The following is an 18,649-nucleotide window of genomic DNA, read 5'->3' on the forward strand; positions in this document are numbered from 1 at the left end:
TTTTTTCTTTCTTTCTTTTCTACCTTCCGTTTCTTCGATTATCGTTCGTTCGTTCTCTGAATCGTACTCTGCTGCGGCCTGTATAACAAATTGAAACAAAACAAAAACAAAATCCATAAAACTACACGAAATGATCTGATCAAAACGAAATCGACCAACACCAAAATATCAACCACAACATACCACAACATCCCCAAAACACAGCCAATCCGTCAAACCTGCTAGATAAAATCTATATTTCTTGTATAGAACCATTCCAACAAGCGGTCGTGTGGCCGTCGTATCCGCAATCGACCGCATCACTGCAGTCCCAGCATCTGCTGCTGCCGCAACTTCCGCCCCAACAGCTCCAGCCGCCACCATTGGCCCCGTTGCAGATGCTAAGCTCGGACTATCTGAGCACGGCCAGCACTACGCTCCATCAGGTACGTGATTCGGGTCTTTGCAACATGTTTTCATTATTGGCAATATGTCTAACGTGTCTTTTTAACATTCTGTGTCTCTGTTACGTTTATAGCAACACACGCAAACGCACCACAGTACACGATACCTAGCGCTGACGTCCGAATCGAATGGCAAAAGATCGTCCATCGCAAGCGGAAAGCAATCGCAAACCACGTCGGGATCGAGTAGTTCGGGACCGGCCAGTACCTGCGGTCAGCCCACGATTCCACTTCCAATTCCCGCTTCGCATACGTTCATCAAGATCGAAGATTGCTCCACTAGCGCGGGACTCTCCGCAGCCATGGGAGCATCCACCGGTTCGACCCACCTGACGACGTCGCTGTTCGGTTCGCTGAGTGATGTAGATAAGTCAAACCAATCGACTGCATCTGCCCCAAACTCACTGGCGAACGGAGCAGGACCTCATTCACATCTTGCACTACCGGCGGCCAGTGATCTTACGCCGCATCTGCTATTTCAACCGGCCAACCTAATACACATCGCACCGCACCATCCTGCCAAGTCCCATTCCACCGGACACACGCTTCTGGAAGCATCGTCTGGAGCCGGTGGAACGCTCACTACTTCCGTTGCAAACCCGACGCCACCACCGTCGGCCCTGCCTACGACCGTAACAACGGCCCTGTTAAGCGGATTGAGTCAATCGGCAAATGCTAGCAACGCTCCTCCTCCGTTGGTAGCTACGACGGTTTCTGCTACGACCTGTCTAACGCCTCCACCGGACACTACATCCACCATGCACTCTCAGACCGACGCTGCCGACGGTGCGTCCGTGGCGGTGCCTGAAGTAATCGAACCTCCGGAGGTACAGGACGCCAACATACAGACGGATACACCCATCATGAGCGAGGACGAGAGTACGCAGCCACCCGGTGGTACGGATACGGAAACGACCATCACCGAAGCGGCAGCTATCCTATCCACGGAAGCGACCCTGGCGTCTGCTTACCAAACGCTAGCAAGCGAACAACCTCTGTGCCATAGTACGCTTATTAACAGTAGTGGCGATTCCGCCATCGAGCCGGATATGTCCACCTCCGGATTGTTGAACGCCACGAACACTTCCAACTGTGATCAGGTCGACATGGAGCTGGAGCCGACCAACAAAAGTGCACCACCAACGCCACATCCTCAGCCACCCCAGGTTCCGGTGCAGAATGAGCCGGAGAATCTAACTGTCGCTGCTACTCCCGCCATCACTGCAGGACAGCAGCGAAGAGTGCCAAAAATGGAAATCCATTCGCCTACCGGACAAGCTCCAATTGGGGGAGGCTCTTTTTCCACGCCCAGAAGTGAAAAGGAGCCAGCGGGTCCAGCTAGACAACAAGACCATCCGGTGGATTTGAGCGGTTTAGAGCTACTGTCACACAGTATTGAAGTTTTCCAAAAGAAATCTTCGCTGATCAAGAAAGAACCGATCTCACCTCAGCTTCCAGCAGATCCTCCGCTCAGTTTAGTGCCATCAATAGCCGCAACTCCAGCAGCTCCCCTCTGTCCGGAGCTACCCCAATCTGCTGGCGGGTCGTGCCAGCTAGCACCAGCCATGGTTCCACCGACCGTTCCCGAGGCGTTCCTTCGAACGGATGAACCGATGGGTGGACTGAATCTGCTGTGTGCCCTCGCAGAACAGCGCTTCCAAGAGGAGGGTATGTTCAATAAAGATTCTCCCGCCACATCAAGCAGCTCGGGCAGTAGCAACAGTAGTGGCAGCAGCTACACATCGACCAGCAGCTCCAGCAGTACGGCATCGCCTCCCGCATCGCCGCCGAACACCTGTGGGAAACCCATTACCCAACAGGAGTTGCTGGGCGCCAGTATCGCTACCCACGCCAATCTGGCAACTCTGAACCCTTCCGGAGCGCACGGAATGGAATCAAATTCTCGCAAGCGAAAGCACCACAAACATTCCAAAGACTCAAACGGTAAAAAGTCGAGCAAAAAATCGAAACACGATAAGGAACAGCGGCGGGCGGAGAAGCGCCGTAAGCAAAACTCGGTGGGCGGTACGTCCCCCGATGGAGAGGGGGCCGATCTGGATGCGGAGCTGAAGGAGAGTCTAACACGTGTAAAGGCAAAGCTGAACCGGTGCAGCTGTAAGGATGGCGATGAGAAGGATCACCGATGCTGCCGTACCCAGTGGCCATCGGCGGACGAACTGTTCAGTGTGATCGAGTCGGACATGAAGGAGCGTCTGGAGCGGATAACGCGACAGTGCGAGGAGAAAAAGCGCGAACTCGAACAGATGAGTACGGCTACGGTGGCGAAGGTAAAACCGCTGGCCAACAACAGCATGGTGCGCATCCCGGAGATGGGAAAAACGTTTTTCGGAGGATTCGGAACCGTTGCGACTGCTGGCGGTATGCTGAATACGTTCGGTTCGGGAAGTGGTGTGCCCGGGTCCGTTCTTGGGCATGGATTGGGAGGGCCGAAGTTTAGTACGATCCCGGCGCTATCACCCAACTTTTCATCCTCGTCTAATTCTACCACCTTTGTGGAGTTGCCGAAGCTGAGCTCGGATACGGATTCGAGTGGCAAGCGGGAAGATGATGATGCGTGCTCCATGGAACGGTTGTCTTACTCGAAGCGCAAGGGAGGCATTCCCAAGAAGCACGACGAGCTGACACTAACCGAGACGATCGTCGCGAAAAAGCCCAAGAGTCTGGTCGGCTATATACTTGCGTCGAAGAATACACGCGTCACGGATAGCAACGTAAAGGATGCGGCACAGCAGCAACAGAAGGTGGAGAAGCAACACCACAACCATTGGAGCCATGTGCTGCATCAGAGCGGGACGAACGGAACCGCCGTCGGATTGGGTCTGCCCAAACAGCACCAGCAGCATCACATCAGTGAATCGAAGTTCAAGAAATCGCCCATCCATTCATCCAAGTTCGAGAGCACGACCAGTGACGACACTAGCAACCTTTCGGACAGCTCACTGAAGCCCCAGGTCAAGATACGATCACCCGCCGGCGGAGTGTTTGCGTTCGAGGACGAAAACAGCAAACCGTCGGATGCGTCCTTCTCGATCTTCGGTGGTAAACCGTCGATCTTCGACAAGGTGAAGACGAACGCTACCGTGGGTCACCACCATCACCACCACCATCAGGTAGGTGGACTCGTCGGTCTAAAGGTGTCCCCGGTGAAAGCGGCCGTCGTGACACCGCTGATGAAGCCACAGCCACATTTGGTTGGAAACGGAGGAACGGGCACCAATGGTAGCTTGGTCGGTAGTCCGGCGTTGAAGCGCAAGAAATCACGCAGCAAGGACCGCAAACGGCGCAGCTCGGAAAAGAAACGCATCGATCAACGGTGTCTGTTGACTAGCGAGCATCTCGGAAAGGACAAGACACGCGTGCTCACCGCCATGGGTGGATTGTTTTATGCTGGATGTCTGAGCGCGGTTCAACCGCCGGACATTTACGCAGTAACGCTCGATGGCGAACGTGGCAATCGGCCCCATATTATGTCCCGCGAGGAAGTGCTGCGCGATGCGGTAAGTAGTGTTGATGGGATCGAGCACGATCGGTAGGAATCTTAACATTCTCCGTTTTCCTTTTCAGATATTGGAAGTAGCACCAAAGTCCGTAGATGACATCATACCCGGGACGCGTCTGTGTGCGTACTGGAGTCAACAGTACCGTTGTCTGTATCCGGGAGTTGCAGCCGAACCCGCCTCACCAGATCCGGAAAAACGCTTCGTGAACGTCGAGTTTGACGATGGCGATAATGGGAAGATCGCACTCGAGGACATCCGCTTCCTAATGAGCGACTACCCAATAGTCGGTAAGTAGCGTGTGGTAGCGTTTTCCCTTGTCATACCCCGATTTTCCCACGTTGGACATAATCGTAACCTCTCAAACCCTCCCGCAAGTAGTTGTTAGACCCTACCCCTACCCCTTTAGATCCTTCCTGAGTTCCTTGCGAGTGATAGTTGCGGTGTTTCTGTAACAATTACACGTTGAACTTTTGTGTGTTCAGTTAGACGTAAGTTTGCGCCGAACTCACCGATTCTCCGTTCCCCGGGATACGGATTTGTGAGGGCTGCATGGATAACCGGCGACACCGGACCGCTACGCCTCCTCCTGAGATACATGATGTGAAGTGAGAGATCGGCACTTTGAGTCTTTTTCTTGGGTTTGCCAACGATATCTTCAGTTTTGCCGCATGTTCTTCTTGCCAGTTCCTCTCGTCATCTCATTCGATCTCTCTGTTTCTCTTTCTCTCTCTCTCTCTTTCTCTTCCTGTGTCCTTCCTTGTTGTTTTTTCCCCATTTTCCTTACTACTAAAAGACCGTTACTACGGTGCGGAGTGTTGAGTTTTCCTTCGGATGGGAGAAAGTGTTTGGGTTTTGTTTTTTATGTTTTATTGTTTACATTTTTTCCTTTTTTTTCTTTTTTCTCGGGTTTTGCGTTTTCACCAACCAACCAACCAACCAACCAACCAAACAACCAACCAACCAACCAACCAACCAACCAACCTGCCACCTCTGCGTGTCAAACTCCTCGCCAACTACTACCACCGCCTGCCAATATTCGTTTGTGTCCTGTTGTAACGTTTGTTGCGTGCGTGTGTGTTTGTGTATGTGTGACAACCCAACAATAACGACCCAACGACGACGTCAACAACACAACCGTATTCCTCTTTATTTCACAAAACCGCCTACACACACACACCAAAAAAAAAAAAACAATACGTCAATCGAACAACACTCCAGAATACGATCCCAATCCTCTTTTATCGCTAGGCAAGCGTAAGCGCCAGCCAAGCCATTCCGAACCGTGTCCCCAGATCGGAACGCTCGGTCCGGCTTCTTCGATGGCGTCGCTCGGGACCATCAGTCAACCGGTCTCGCACGCCCAACCATCCGCCACCCCACTGACGGCCACCGTCACACCGATGATCTCTTCGTCGTCGCCGCTTGCGGGCGCGTCGACGATCAACAGCTTCGCGCTAACGACGGAACGGGCCGAGAAGCGACTGCACGACGAAGCGTACCGAGAGGAGCGTCGTCGGTTGAAGAAGATACGCAAGGACAAACTGCGCCGGTTGGCGGCCAACAATGCGGAACTGCAGGCTGCCGGTGGTGGCGGACCCGTCCACAAGCACAAAAAGTCCAAATCGAAATGTTACGACGAGTTGTGCAAACATCGGAAGCATAAGAAGCGACGAAAGCATAAGAAGCATCACCGGGAAGCGGTTCCTTCGTCGCCGGAAGGAACGGCTGCCGATGCAACCGGTTCGATGGACGATGATATTTCCCAGGGTGACAGTGCATCGCAGACGGCCGGACCAGTACAGCGCGAAGGCGACGCCACCTTTACGCCAGCGGCCGAGAAGGAGGACACACTAACGGAGGAGGAAGTCAGTTCCTCCGTAACGGAAAGCTCCGGATCGTACTATGTGAGTACCGTGGGATGCACGATTCTCACAAAGATCGTTTGTGCTAATCTTTGCCGTCTCTCATCTTTAGCAACCCCAAAAGAAGACTTCAGCCACGGAACGGAAACCATCGACGGAGCAGAATGGGAGCAAAATTGCTGCCTTCCTGCCAGCGCGCCAGTTGTGGGCCTGGTGCGGCAAAGGCTATCGTCGTTCGGCAGGTCGTGTGAAGAAACAGTTCTACAAATCCATCCAGCGCGGCAAAGAAACCATTTCGGTCAGTATCGGTCGTGCCAGCCAAAAATTGCAGAGAATAAGAGCACATAAAATTAACATACGATTATTTGTGTCCTGTTCGGTTACGGTGTTTACAGGTGGGTGATTCTGCCGTATTTCTCTCGACGGGACGACCGGATCGACCATACATCGGACACATCGAATCGATGTGGGAAACGTCCACCAACAACATGGTGGTACGGGTCAAATGGTTTTACCATCCGGAAGAGACACAAGATTGTCCCAATCTCAAATATCCCGTAAGTGGAGGACTGTTGCATATTCAACATTGCTTAGTAAGATTGCGTCTAACATCTCGACTACTGTCTTCATGTTTTCAGGGAGCACTGTTTCAATCACCACATGAGGACGAAAACGATGTGCAAACGATATCGCACAAGTGTGAGGTATTGGGGCTGAGGGAATATACCGCCAAGTTCGGTGCCGAACCGAAGCAGTACACCTCGATATACGATAACAATGATACCTACTATCTGGCCGGGTACTATGATCCGACGGTGATGACAATCAAAATGCAGCCGGAGATCGAAGTATTGCCCCCGAACGAACGGTGGGTAACTTCAACTACGGGAACGACAGCCATGGCGACTACTACGACAACGGCTGCGCCCTCTACAAAAGCGACCACAACGGCAGGCTTAACAGTGAAGTCAAACGCTAGTAGCATCAGCAGCAACGGTAACACCAAAGCAAGCAATAACGTCGTTCCCGGCCCCAGTGTCGTGTCTGCTTGAACAGATTTCAAGCCACGCCATTTCTTAAAGCAAACCGTTCCCCGTACCAGGGATAGCGTTTGCTGAGAATGGCCACCCCTGTACATATTAGATCGCTCTACAAGAGCAACAGCACAGCAACAGACGAATGCAAGCGGTGAGTTACGGAGATCACAACAAAAGCTCTAAACCATATACAAATCAACCCTTAGTACAGTCACTTTGCAAAAGTGTCCATAAGACGTCAAGTAGGTTAAGTTGTAGCATAAGCCTTGCTTTATAAGGACGGGCGATTGCGTTCAAATTCGATTTGACCAGCCATGTTGTCACCCTGTCTGTAGATATATGTGAAATACTTCCTTAGTCGTAAGAAACCGAGCGAATGGAACTCATGCACGGAACAAGATATTCGCCATTTGAGCGTGTGTTGAACAGGAGAATGGCGCATTTTTGTGGCAATTAATTTATTCATTAACAATCTCACAATAACACGATGATTATTGTGTGTAAATAGTTAACAGGACGTATGGGAGAACAGCAAGCAGACACACACACACACACATGAATCGAAACATCCCGAAAGTGGGTAAACCTTATCAATCAATCAGTAGAGTTGAATGTCTATTTAATAATTGTTCCGTAAAATAACGATAACCCTTTGCCAAACGAGGATCAAACGGATGGCTTATAGAAGTGACCGCATAAAACCATCAACTTGTGAGATACAAAATTAATAACAAACATAATAAGTTGTCCTCGGGATTGGAGCTATATTTTTCTACACGGTACAAGCAGAATGGAGATGGCGTGATACTTTTTCTTGTCGCGAGAGGTTGTGGCACGATAGAGGCCGTGGGTTATTAGCAGAAAATATGGATGTGATTTTTCGTTTGTTCGTAAGTCGCGTGGTGTTTGGCAGCGTACCTTTTCGGATGCAACAACAGCAAGAAAAAAAAAAAACTATTTTGGAATAAAACGTATAGGGAGAAACAAAAGAATTATCATGAAAAAAAAAACACGTTTCGGAAGAGCTTTTTTGGAGAAATCGACATTACCTCTGATATACACAAAGTTTATAACAAAACGAAAAAGAAAAACAAAATTATGAAGCATACAAAACAGAGCATATGAACGTAAATTAAACATTGAAGGTTAAGAAGAAAACTTAAAAGATACAAACAAAATTGATACCACCAAAGTTTTTGGAGCCCGAGGCAAACAAAACACATTCGAAGAGAAAATACTACGCGTCAAAACATGGCTGTTTTTTGCTATATGTGAAGTGCAATATTTGGAATTAAGCGAGACACACACACACACACACACGACGGTAGACAACAATTAGCATGGAGTGTAGTTAGAAATGTGCGTCATTGAGTTCGATTTCCATTCAGTCGATTTTGCTACAACACTCTTACTTGAAGTTCATTCCAGAAGCACTTAGTTGAAGAGTCATTCAGACAGTACGTATTATTAGGGTTTGATATTCCGAAGGCGATGTGAACACATAGGGGAATTCAAATCAAATCATTCGCTACTCCATAGTATATACCAACAGATGAATAGTGAATGTAAAACCCAGCAACAGCAACAGCAACAAACCTTATTCGAAACTAATGGGTTCCTAAAGCAAACGCACTCCAGCAGAGGAGTAGTAGTGCAGGTTTTATCAATGCGTAATTTCATTATCAGCCTAAGAGGGCCCTAAGGTGTTCCTAAGGGCGTCAACAAACGGCTGCGGGGATTATTCCTGTACGATAAAAGGCATGTAAATAAGTTTCTGTACATTAGGCCGTCTGTTTTGCTAATTCCTCTACCATTATACTCCCATTTACTACATCTGCTGTAAATAGCTCTGTGCACTGTGGTGTGCGCCGCGTGTTGGGCGAAACACACCCACACAAGCGCGCAAGGAAAACAGTTTAGTATATCGTTTAAAACACCGATGACGAGCTTTCATTTCGAGTAAGTAATTAAACGACTCCGATTTCCCCGATCGCACTATGGCGCCAGTGTTTTGTGTAATATGGAATCGCTGTGAGAAAAGTAAGTCTGTGGAAGGGATGCTAACTGCGCATAACACGCGCGCGGATCGCGAAGAAGATCGCGTCGATCAATGGTCTCTGGTCAAGAGTGGAACGAGGGCGTTTCTTAACACATTAAGGTACGGTTCGATTAGATGTAATATGTCTTTCGCAAAAAATTATATTAAAAAAACACGCAATAAGATTTTTTATTCTATACATACATTGAAAACTCATGGTACGGTTTTGTCCTGCTGGTCCTATCCATCCGAAATGACGATCAACGGAGACGGAGAACGGTGGTATGTCACATACTGGGAATGGAATCTTTCCTCTCTTTCCACTCGTTGAAATCTCTCTTCTAGGTCGTCAAAAGGAACTGGTCGCTTAATCATTTCTGATGCCAGGAGAACATCCTGCCGAGGAGGTAACGCCAAGGCATGCAGCTATTCCGTTTTGGCATGCAGTCTTTGGTATCGATCTCTTTCATCCGTATCACCTGTACTAGTCGAAGGAAGGCGATCGATAGTGCATGTTTCGTCTCTTTCGTTTAATTTGCCCGTCGTCGTTCGGCAAAATCCTCCAGAAAACACCAGTTTCATCATTTGTGGTACCAAGCGAACATCCACGCAGGAGGTAACACTACCTCTCATCAGCTGTAGCCATACAGTTGTCCCATTTCGGCATGTTATCAATGCCCGTGATTAAAGATCTTCTCCTTTTTGGGCTAAATCATTAAACGGATGATCGATCGTGTGTTAGACAGAGAAGATGGTGCACTTTGTCTCATTCATTTGTTCACCCAATACAGTGCGTAACATAAGTATAGAAACCGCAATAAATTTACATTATCGAATATGATTTCGAAGCACGTACATACATTTTTATTTTAATATTATCGCCCTTTACCCCCAACAATAAAATTCTTTCAAGGAAGTGTTCCACGATTGTGTGGCTAGCATATTCTCAATACAACGATCTGGGATGTGATGTGCCGAACAGATGCTTCCATGAGTTGGGCCACCGGAAGTCTGACTTACCGGCCGGCAACAATCGATCGCCCGTGAGCGCATTCAGCATGCGAGCTAGCAACAACCCTTCCGCCGTATTATCACCCTCCGAAACGTACATGAAGAAAATTACGGCCGGAACACTGCGTACCGTGAGTGCTTCCAACAGTTTTGTCGCGTATCCTCCACCGTGTATAACGCCTCCCACATGTTTTGTCCACCGTTCGTCCTGCAGACGACCAGCAGCATCGCCCGTTTGTTCGTACAGCTCGTTGGCAACGTACCGGAATGGTCCGGTGCGTATGTCGAACTTTTCGTGCGAGAAACAGCTGGCCAGAAGGAACACGCGCGAGAATTTGCGCTCACGCACAAACTCGCTCAACTCGTCCAGGAAGGATTGCCGGAGTGGACCGACCAATGGTGCTCGGATTTGTAGCACCAGCAGTTTCCCTGCCTTCGAGATGTATAGCTCGGCCGTGGTGGTAACGGTGTTGTCGTTGTTTGTATGTTCGAATGCTGGCGCACCGACGATAGGAATTAGAGCGGGAGACCACAGCAATCCAATCGGTTCGAGTTGCAGCGTTTCGATCACGGCATCGACTGCAAGCTGTGGAACGTTTCCCACACTAACAGAAGGCACAATGAAACTGTAGCCGGTGAAATCGATCTCTACTTTGAAGGAAAACATGTCCGGTTTGCGGAGACAATCACGAAAAGCGGGATGTTTGTATCACTTGCACAGAACAATTTGAAGGACAAGAATGAGTCGACTGTTTTGTTTATTTGCTTCCCGGCAGATGCGGTGAAATGACAGCAACGCACCACGGTTTAACCGCAAACAAAGGAAGCGTTTTATTTCAAGCCAAATCTCAAGTCAAGCTAGCTTGAGTTACGTGGTTACTCTAAACTTCAATACATTTCGTCGGTGAACTCATTGTCGAACCTTTCGGCTGTATGGTGTAAACGTTATTGCCAAGCGTTTGTTTACATTTTGGTGTCCGCCAGCAGCGCTCCAAAACAAAACATTTCCTTCTTCCGTTTAGTAACGATTTATGAGTAAAATTTCGTCTAGAAACTAGCGGCAAGTTCCATAAATAGTGCTCAGATAATAAGGAGATGGTGGACGTTAAAAAGTTCAGTGATATTGACATTTACGGTCTGCTGGAGGTGGATATAGCGGCCACAGAACAAGAGGTACCGTGAACGTAAACGTGAATGGTCAAAGTCTGTCTTTACTTATATGAAATCTTTCTTTTTTGCAGATCCGTAAAGCGTACCGTAAAAAAGCCTTACAATGCCATCCGGACAAGAATCCCGACAATCCGAAGGCGGCCCAGCTCTTCCAGGAGCTATCGAAGGCACTGGAAATATTGATGGATGTTTCGGCGCGCACTGCCTACGATCGGTTGCTGAATGCAAAGAAAGCTGCCGCATTGAGAACGAAACAGTTGGATAGTAAACGGCAAAAACTCAAGGCTGATCTCGAGGAGCGGGAACGGCAAGCGAAAGAAGCGGCCACCGGTGGCTATAAAAAGGCTAGCAGCAAAACACCGGAGGAACTGTTTCAGGAAGAATTTGAACGATTGCGTAAAGAGGGCTCAAAGTTGATAGAAGAAGAGCAGGAACTGATGCGCCGCCAGCTAAAGGAAGAGCTACGCATGATGCAAACACCAAACGCTTCTAGTTGGGATTCTTCGCAGCATCGGATAAAAATACGCTGGAAAGCGGACAAGAATGATACTACCAACGGCGGTTACACGGAAGAAATCTTGCGCAAATTTCTCAGCAAGTACGGTGATCTGAATGCGCTCGTTATGAGTCCGAGGAAGAATGGAAGCGCTCTGGTGGAGTTCCGCACCAAGGATGCCGCCGAAATGGCTATAACGTACGAGAAAGGTCGGTTAGATAACCCTTGCACGTTGGAATGGATTGGAGAAGCACCGGTACAAGGGAAATCCAAAGCGACGGCTGGCAGTACCATCACGGATCGGGATTATGAAAGTCTTGTGTTACGGCAACTGCGACAAGCCGAAGAACGGAAACGGCTGATTGAACAAATGATGAAGGAAGAGGCCGAAGCCGAATCATCGGCCCAATAAGTATGTTATTGTTTTGTCTGTGTTTTTTTAAATATTTATTTGACTATGAGCCGAAAGAAGTATGCCGACCCAAAACGGAATCTTTGGGCAACAGGGTGTGTGTGTGTGAATAGGGAATTAGGGGAGACTATTTAACAAGGCATTCGACGATATGCACCCGATGTCGTTACTGCGTCTGTTCACTCCCGAATCGTCCTTTGCTAGCGTCCTCCACAAGCTGGATCAGTTGTGGCAGCTGGGTCACGTCTTGCCGGCCGATGTGTGCCTGCTGCTCAACAAATCGCACATAATGCATGACGTCCGCCTGTAGTTGAAGCCGAATTTTATCATCATCCGACGGTGCCTGAATGCGATCGGCATTGTTCGTGGTGGCCGCAGACGACGCAACCGTTCCCGAGCGATCTCGAAGATTCTTCAACCGCCTCAACGATTCCTCCGTCTTTTGAACCGATGTCAACACTTCGTCGATCATTTGGTAGTATCTGAAATTAGGGGGGAAGATGAGCAATAACTTTCAGCGATAGAAAATGTTGCCAAATCCACTTACTGCACTGTCACGTGGTTGTAGACACCGGTCAGAAAGTCGCGCATCGCATCACCCCCGATCATGGAATCGTAATTCTTTCGAAACGTATCGGTCGGTGCGAGGACTTGTTCGACGTATGCGCAGCAACGGCTAGGCACGTCACGATTCGTTTTCCGGTACAATCTCGGTATGTCGCTCACTTGACGAAGTTGCGGTATGCTGGCGGTGATCAGTTCCTTCACAATCAAATGCTGTAGTTGCAAGCGCCTTTCGCCAAAGATGGTTCCACTTTCGCCGATTATTGTTTCAAGCTCATCCCGGGACGCTCCGGGTGGACTCTTTTCCACGGCGAGGTTGACGATTGAAGGGATTTTTAATTCGATGTTTCGTATGTCCGAATACAGCGCTACCAGAAAGCGAATACGTTCCGTACCCTCTTCAGAAACCGCGTCCTCTTGGTTTTGGGCAGGGCGGAATACTTCTGCACACCACACGCTCAACCGTGCCAGAATCTGTAGCGTGAGCTTAAGGAACCGGTGGAACAACTGGGGCAAATATACACCATCCTGCCAGCATCTCGATATGGCCGTCAGAGCAGCGGAGAATTGCGCTACGTTAAACTGTGATGCGGAAATACTGGAGACCAGCTGACGCGATGATGCCGACTCACTGCAACTCGCCTCGAGGCCAGCGCCGATCTCCTGAAACCGTATCTGGAAGTAAACGGGCAGATTCCAGCGCAGTTGAAAGCTACGATACTGTGCGTGTGCCTTGAACTGGGCCACATCGTCCGCATCGTCGATGATCAGCTCGATGCGCTCCAGAAACTCAAGCGTACACTTGTACTTCTGATAGAAGGCATCCGGATTGCCGGGCGCAAAGATGGACGACATGTTCGTCTCCATCCGTCGCTCAACTTCGGCCCAAAAGCTGTTCACAATAAAGTTGTATCCTTTCACCTTTCCGTTGCGCTTCGTCAGCTGACAGAGCTGTTTCATGTGCATCGAGACAAAGTCCAAAATCTGATTGTAAATGCCGGTCAGCCCTTGGGGTGAATTCTGCAGGCTAGTCTCCGAGATGACACGGTTCATGAAGGGGGCCACAATTTCACCTCGAAATACTTCCTCTGCCGTACGGCATTCGTCCAGCGTGCAATAGATGCGTAGACAGCGTTCAAGCTCCTTCGGTTCCGGTTCTTCCAGGGCACGCAGCAAGTAACTCTTCAACCGACCCAACAGCTCACCCCAGAGATCTTGCGCGAGTTGGCGCTTGCCATCGTCCAGAAAGCTATGGCAGAATTTGCTATTAAATTGCAGCTGAATCGATTCCAGTGCGGCACGCTCGAGCAAAGTTGCATCGAAAGAATCCTTTCTTTCGCTCAGTAGCATGTCTTCCAGCTTTTTCAGCGATGCTTGCGCTCTGCCCAAACTCTGGAGCGATTTCTTGTAGGAACGAAGGAGCTTTTTCTGCTCGAGACAGCTGGAAATTTCGCTCATGCTTCCTTCGAGTGCGCCCTTCACCTGGTCTACTTCGTCGCGCAACTTCTTCAGCGGTCCCTCGATGGCATCGATTTGCTGATCCAACCCAATGAGGTTCGCAGATAGATCGACAAAATCGGCATAATCCTGGTTGATCAGTTCGATCATCGCTGAACGAAGCACCTTCAGATAGAGCCCCAGATCATCGCGGATGATTTCCAAACTGCCGGCATTTCGGTTCTCGTGCAGGAATTCATCGACGGAAAATGTTTTCTAAAAACAAAGGGAAGGCAAACAATCAAAGATAGAGCCAGACTGATGTACCTTCATGCGTACGTACCTTCATGAATTCGTTCTTGTCGAAGCACAACGTTGCCGGACCAGCCGGTAAGCTGAACAGCTCGCCACCGCTGTTGACCGGTGGCGTGGGCTTTTCCTCCATCGCTAGCAATTGTTTGCGGTCTCGTACGCAAGCACGTGAAACATTTAGGACGATCCACGAAGGACGAAGCAAACGTAACACCGCGGATCAACAACACTCGCCAGTTTACGACATAATTTTGTTAATTTTTTACTACCTTTGACACATCATCAACAAACCCCGGTACAGTGGTTCGTTCTAGTGGTCATTTTTTCGATTTTCGCGTTAAATATATCCAACAAAGTTTTATTTCGAATGGTTGGAAATTAGGAATTTGAAAATAAATTTTCAATTCCTAAAATGCAACATAGAATTCATATTAGAAAATTATGTTTAATAATTTATACAGACCGATTCACACTGTGCATGTTTTGCAAAACTGACAGAAGAACAGCTGGTAAGGTAGGTTATAACGGTTGTAAAATAACCGCGCCTTAGTAATTTATAATAAAGCTTTTAAAAAGACCTAAATCATTAACAATTGGTTCTTCGAAGGGTCCGTAAGACTTAAAATATATTTAACAGTTTATCTTTCTGCATAGAGGTATGCAGCATTGCTGAATTTTTCGATGCGGCCAGTTTTTGTCAACGAGTGTGTAAGCGCTGCTTAATCGTCTGCACTGGGCGAGATGTTTTGATTTGTCAATGCAATTAAATCATTTGTTGTCATCGGTGCATTGGGACGTCTTCGTGGACTGGGATTGATACGGTAGGATGGGATGTGATTAAAATAAAAGAAATCAACACAACTTGCAGTGGAACATTATGCGGTGCAAAGTCCTCTTCGGGGGTTCTTTCCGGTATTTGTAATCTGTAAAATTGTCCAAAGTGCTAACGGACACAATTCTTCGGCTTCGGACGAATACGAAGAACAAAAGGCTTGGATTTCCTGAAGAAAAGCATCGTCTTTCTAACCTACTCTAGTGAAGGTTGACACATTTTCCGAGAGTTCTTATCGTTTCCTTGTGGTACAAAGATCTCTAATCAGGAAGAGTAATATTCCGTGGCGATACCCTCCAGCGGTGCATATCGAGTGTGACTGTTCTACCCCTAGACACTGAGTTCGCCAGGAGTGTTTGCCTAAAATCTTTGAATGATTCGCCCGTTGATCACGACATAATCATTCGGCCAGCATGAAGGTTCTGGAAAGTTGTACATAATAAGGGTAAACATTCCAGTGCCTATCGTAAAGACGAACGACACAAGTCGGAAGAAGTGCGATTTTGCTGTTTGTGTCGAGCGATAGTCGCCAGCAGCAGTGAGTGCGAAAGAGATAACGAGCGAGTGGGTGCATCTCGATTGGAAAGGCAGCGGTCGGCTCGGTGTGTCCCCGGCAGGTAAAGAGGTTTTGCAAGAAAAACAGTCTACTGTCACAATGACGTATTGACGTCGTTAAAATCCTGTTTTTGTTTGCAGGAGCTGGTCAGCCTTCTTCCCAAAGTGTGCTGTGGATTGCCGAAGATTAGAGGGTGAAAAGTGTGGACGACGATCCATCTCAGCCGAAAATTTGGCACAGTTGTAAACAGTGCGTAGCCATTGGTCGTCCTCCAGCGAGCTGCAGAGGGAAAGAAAAACAGTAAGCAACAATGAACATGAAACCGAAACAACCGTACGGAAACTCGCGAAATGTGACGAAAATACTAACTGGCCGTGCCTACTGGGATATGGAGCATGTGCTGCGGAAGCGCCTCCGAACAGCGCCCCAGTTTGTGGATAACATCGAGCTCGAGGCGGAACTGCGCGGCCACAATGGTTGTGTGAACTGTTTGCAGTGGAGCGACAATGGGCACATCCTTGCGTCCGCGTCGGACGACTTCCATGTCATGCTGTGGGATCCGTTCCGTCACAAGCAGTTACATGATCTGGTGACACCACACGAGGGTAACATATTTTCCGTAAAGGTAAGGGGTCCATCACGGTTTGGAAATGCCTACTAAGATGTATTAAAAGTAATCTTTTACGTTGATTTTTCCATATAGTTCCTGCCGAAACGAAACAATTCCCTCCTGGTAACTGGTGCCGGCGACTGTAAAACCTTCGTGTTCGATATCAATCGACAGAACGATTATCCGATTCGGCAGTGCAATTGCCACACGCAGCGTGTTAAACGCTTGGCCACATCGCCTCGCAACGTACACATGTTTTGGTCTGCCGGTGAAGACGGATTGGTACTGCAGCACGACCTTCGGCAACAGCACGACTGCCGTGGTCAGGACGCGAACGTCCTGATCGATCTGCATAGCGAAGTGCTGGCAGCGCCGGAAGTGAAGTGTATCGCTATCAACCCACAACGGCCGGAGCAGCTGGCTATTGGAGCAAACGACATCTACGCTCGGCTGTACGATCGGCGAATGATTTCTCCTGGCAAGGTAGGATCAGGTCCGCTTTTTATCAGCGGTGATCTAAATGAATGTCTTGAGTAGAGCCATTCATAGACTAATGCCTTTACGCTTTGTCCATTTTGTAGCTTGATCGAAGTGTGAATGCTATCGGTGAACCCGCCAACGGGTCGGAGGTAAGTATTCCAAAGGATGGTTGCGTGAAATACTTTTGTCCGGGCCATTTGGGGAGCAAGTATCAGGCGGCCCATCAGCTGGGCGACATTTATCAGTACAAAGCGGTCACTTACCTCACATTCAGCCCGGACGGCACAGAGTTGCTGGCCAACATGGGTACGGACCATATCTACCTGTATGACGTCACCCATCCACGACATCCACTGGTAAGTAGACATCGGGTTTTTTGTACAGCAATGTGACTTAAATATAATTCGGACGGTTTTCTTTCGCATTATCATAACAACACAGTTTCTAGAATTGCCAAAGTTCCCCAGTACGCCCGAAGGTGGTAATGCGAATGATGGCGACTGCAATGGTGGAGATAAACTAACTGTTGGGGCAGAGAAAACGAAACACAAGTTCCCACCGGATGTGGAGCAGCTGAAAAAGGAAGGCAACGCCAGTCTGGAGAAGGACCAGTTCCTGCAGGCAATCAACAAGTACACACAAGCGATACAGAAAGTAAATGGCAAGGACTGTGCCATATTTTACCTAAATCGTGCAACGGCTCTGATGAAACGCGGTTGGTAAGTACACGAATAATGACGGGTAGAATAATGGCCAAACAGTGCGAGTTTCCTGATAATAAACGCGAATTTGTTTACAGGTACGGAGATGTGTATGCTGCGGTACGCGACTGTCATACGGCGTTGCGCCTGGATCCGCACTACGTGAAAGCTCATTTCCGGTTGGCTAAAGCTTTGCTCAAGTTGGAAAAATCGAAAGAAGCACAGATCTGTCTGGAGGAACTGGTGCGACGGTTTCCATCGTATGCGAAGAATCCTGGCATCCTCATGCTGGAGAAGGATATAGGGATTGAGATAGAAAAGGCACGGCACCGGACCACGTTGGGTCGAAACCCGGATCTTGAAAACGAAAGCTACTCGGAAAAGGAAAAGGTGTGTTTTTATTGCTTCCGTCGCGTCTCAGTTTGGTGTCTCACACGTTTAGCTTTTTACAGTACTGGCGATCGATGTCGATGGATTACGAGCAGCGTTACATCGGGCATTGCAACACGAAGACCGACATCAAAGAGGCGAACTATTTTGGAGATTCTAACTACATCGTAGCTGGGTATGGTTTATAGTAGATTCTATGTGTGTTGCAAGATTTTGAATGTCGTCCCATTTCCCAAATTTGTAGTTCCGATGATGGCAATTTCTTCATCTGGGATCGGCACAGCGGTATCATCCATTCGATCTTTCAAGCCGACGAGCTGATTGTCAACTGTGTCCAGCCGCATCCGTTCACCTGCATGCTGGCGACGAGTGGCATTGACCACGAAGTGCGCCTCTGGTCACCCCAGTCGCCAGAGAAACCAGCCATGCGACGAGTGCTTAATGTCGACAATGTCGTTGACGACAATCAGACTCATATGCAGATCGATCCGTTCGATTCGATTGCACCGGACCAGGCAATCTGTCGGGCTAGTTAGCTTCTAGCGCAACTGGTACTGTAACAATTTTTTAACGAATACTACCTACCGGCAGATGCTAATTCGTGTTACTTTCTTTGTTCACAGATCGGCAGTATCATACATGTGATTAAAGCTAGCATTAATAAATTATTCGCAAGAGTTCCGTTTCTGTAACTGAAACGGTGCGCTGGCTGTCTCGAACTGAAGGATTATACCGCAGGTAAAGGAGAACACATACTTGCCAGTTCAACGGGCACTT

General features: G+C 48.6%; 5 protein-coding genes across 5 annotated transcripts in view; 3 read left to right on the plus strand and 2 right to left on the minus strand.

The window, feature by feature from the left end:
- The window catches only part of LOC128717907 (protein winged eye), a 90,013-nt gene extending 83,135 nt beyond the window's left edge, over window positions 1–6,878 (plus strand). Inside the window, exons 9-15 of the mRNA XM_053811583.1 lie at window positions 205–425; window positions 518–3,961; window positions 4,029–4,251; window positions 5,183–5,868; window positions 5,939–6,124; window positions 6,222–6,383; window positions 6,465–6,878. Coding sequence (XP_053667558.1) covers window positions 205–425; window positions 518–3,961; window positions 4,029–4,251; window positions 5,183–5,868; window positions 5,939–6,124; window positions 6,222–6,383; window positions 6,465–6,878 — 5,336 coding nt within the window. The remainder of the gene's footprint in view (window positions 1–204; window positions 426–517; window positions 3,962–4,028; window positions 4,252–5,182; window positions 5,869–5,938; window positions 6,125–6,221; window positions 6,384–6,464) is intronic.
- Window positions 6,879–9,847: 2,969 nt separating this feature from the next.
- On the minus strand, window positions 9,848–10,579 carry LOC128708273 (proteasome assembly chaperone 2). The gene has a single exon (XM_053803233.1). The coding sequence runs from the start codon at window positions 10,577–10,579 to the stop codon at window positions 9,848–9,850; it is 732 nt and encodes a 243-aa protein (XP_053659208.1).
- A 428-nt stretch (window positions 10,580–11,007) lies between these two features.
- Window positions 11,008–11,990, plus strand: LOC128707753 (dnaJ homolog subfamily C member 17). The gene is made up of 2 exons (XM_053802711.1): window positions 11,008–11,085; window positions 11,154–11,990. Exons 1-2 carry the CDS (start codon window positions 11,008–11,010, stop codon window positions 11,988–11,990), a joined length of 915 nt encoding a protein of 304 aa, XP_053658686.1.
- A 166-nt stretch (window positions 11,991–12,156) lies between these two features.
- On the minus strand, window positions 12,157–14,436 carry LOC128707713 (conserved oligomeric Golgi complex subunit 2). Its single transcript, XM_053802672.1, has 3 exons — window positions 14,335–14,436; window positions 12,538–14,267; window positions 12,157–12,472 (listed from the first exon to the last, which is right to left on the minus strand). Exons 1-3 carry the CDS (start codon window positions 14,434–14,436, stop codon window positions 12,157–12,159), a joined length of 2,148 nt encoding a protein of 715 aa, XP_053658647.1.
- Window positions 14,437–16,001: 1,565 nt separating this feature from the next.
- Window positions 16,002–18,408, plus strand: LOC128719579 (WD and tetratricopeptide repeats protein 1). Its single transcript, XM_053813205.1, has 7 exons — window positions 16,002–16,316; window positions 16,395–16,784; window positions 16,883–17,137; window positions 17,223–17,500; window positions 17,581–17,872; window positions 17,935–18,047; window positions 18,117–18,408. The coding sequence occupies exons 1-7, from the start codon at window positions 16,002–16,004 to the stop codon at window positions 18,406–18,408; spliced, it is 1,935 nt and encodes a 644-aa protein (XP_053669180.1).
- Window positions 18,409–18,649: the final 241 nt, after the last annotated feature.

The sequence above is a fragment of the Anopheles marshallii genome, chromosome 2 (assembly GCF_943734725.1).
Source record: "Anopheles marshallii chromosome 2, idAnoMarsDA_429_01, whole genome shotgun sequence".
Lineage (NCBI taxonomy): Eukaryota > Metazoa > Arthropoda > Insecta > Diptera > Culicidae > Anopheles > Anopheles marshallii.

What these genes read in the sequence shown, in the direction of transcription:
- LOC128708273 (XM_053803233.1), bottom strand. Translation starts at nt 10,579, where the DNA reads ATGTTTTCCTTCAAAGTAGAGATCGATTTCACCGGCTACAGTTTCATT.
- LOC128707753 (XM_053802711.1), top strand. Translation starts at nt 11,008, where the DNA reads ATGGTGGACGTTAAAAAGTTCAGTGATATTGACATTTACGGTCTGCTG. An exon ending in TAGCGGCCACAGAACAAGAG is followed by an intron (nt 11,086 to 11,153) that starts GTACCGTGAACG and finishes TCTTTTTTGCAG; the next exon opens with ATCCGTAAAGCGTACCGTAA.
- LOC128707713 (XM_053802672.1), bottom strand. Translation starts at nt 14,436, where the DNA reads ATGGAGGAAAAGCCCACGCCACCGGTCAACAGCGGTGGCGAGCTGTTC. An exon ending in ACAAGAACGAATTCATGAAG is followed by an intron (nt 14,268 to 14,334) that starts GTACGTACGCAT and finishes CTTTGTTTTTAG; the next exon opens with AAAACATTTTCCGTCGATGA. An exon ending in TACAACCACGTGACAGTGCA is followed by an intron (nt 12,473 to 12,537) that starts GTAAGTGGATTT and finishes CCCTAATTTCAG; the next exon opens with ATACTACCAAATGATCGACG.
- LOC128719579 (XM_053813205.1), top strand. Translation starts at nt 16,002, where the DNA reads ATGAACATGAAACCGAAACAACCGTACGGAAACTCGCGAAATGTGACG. An exon ending in GTAACATATTTTCCGTAAAG is followed by an intron (nt 16,317 to 16,394) that starts GTAAGGGGTCCA and finishes TTTTCCATATAG; the next exon opens with TTCCTGCCGAAACGAAACAA. An exon ending in CCCATCCACGACATCCACTG is followed by an intron (nt 17,138 to 17,222) that starts GTAAGTAGACAT and finishes ATAACAACACAG; the next exon opens with TTTCTAGAATTGCCAAAGTT.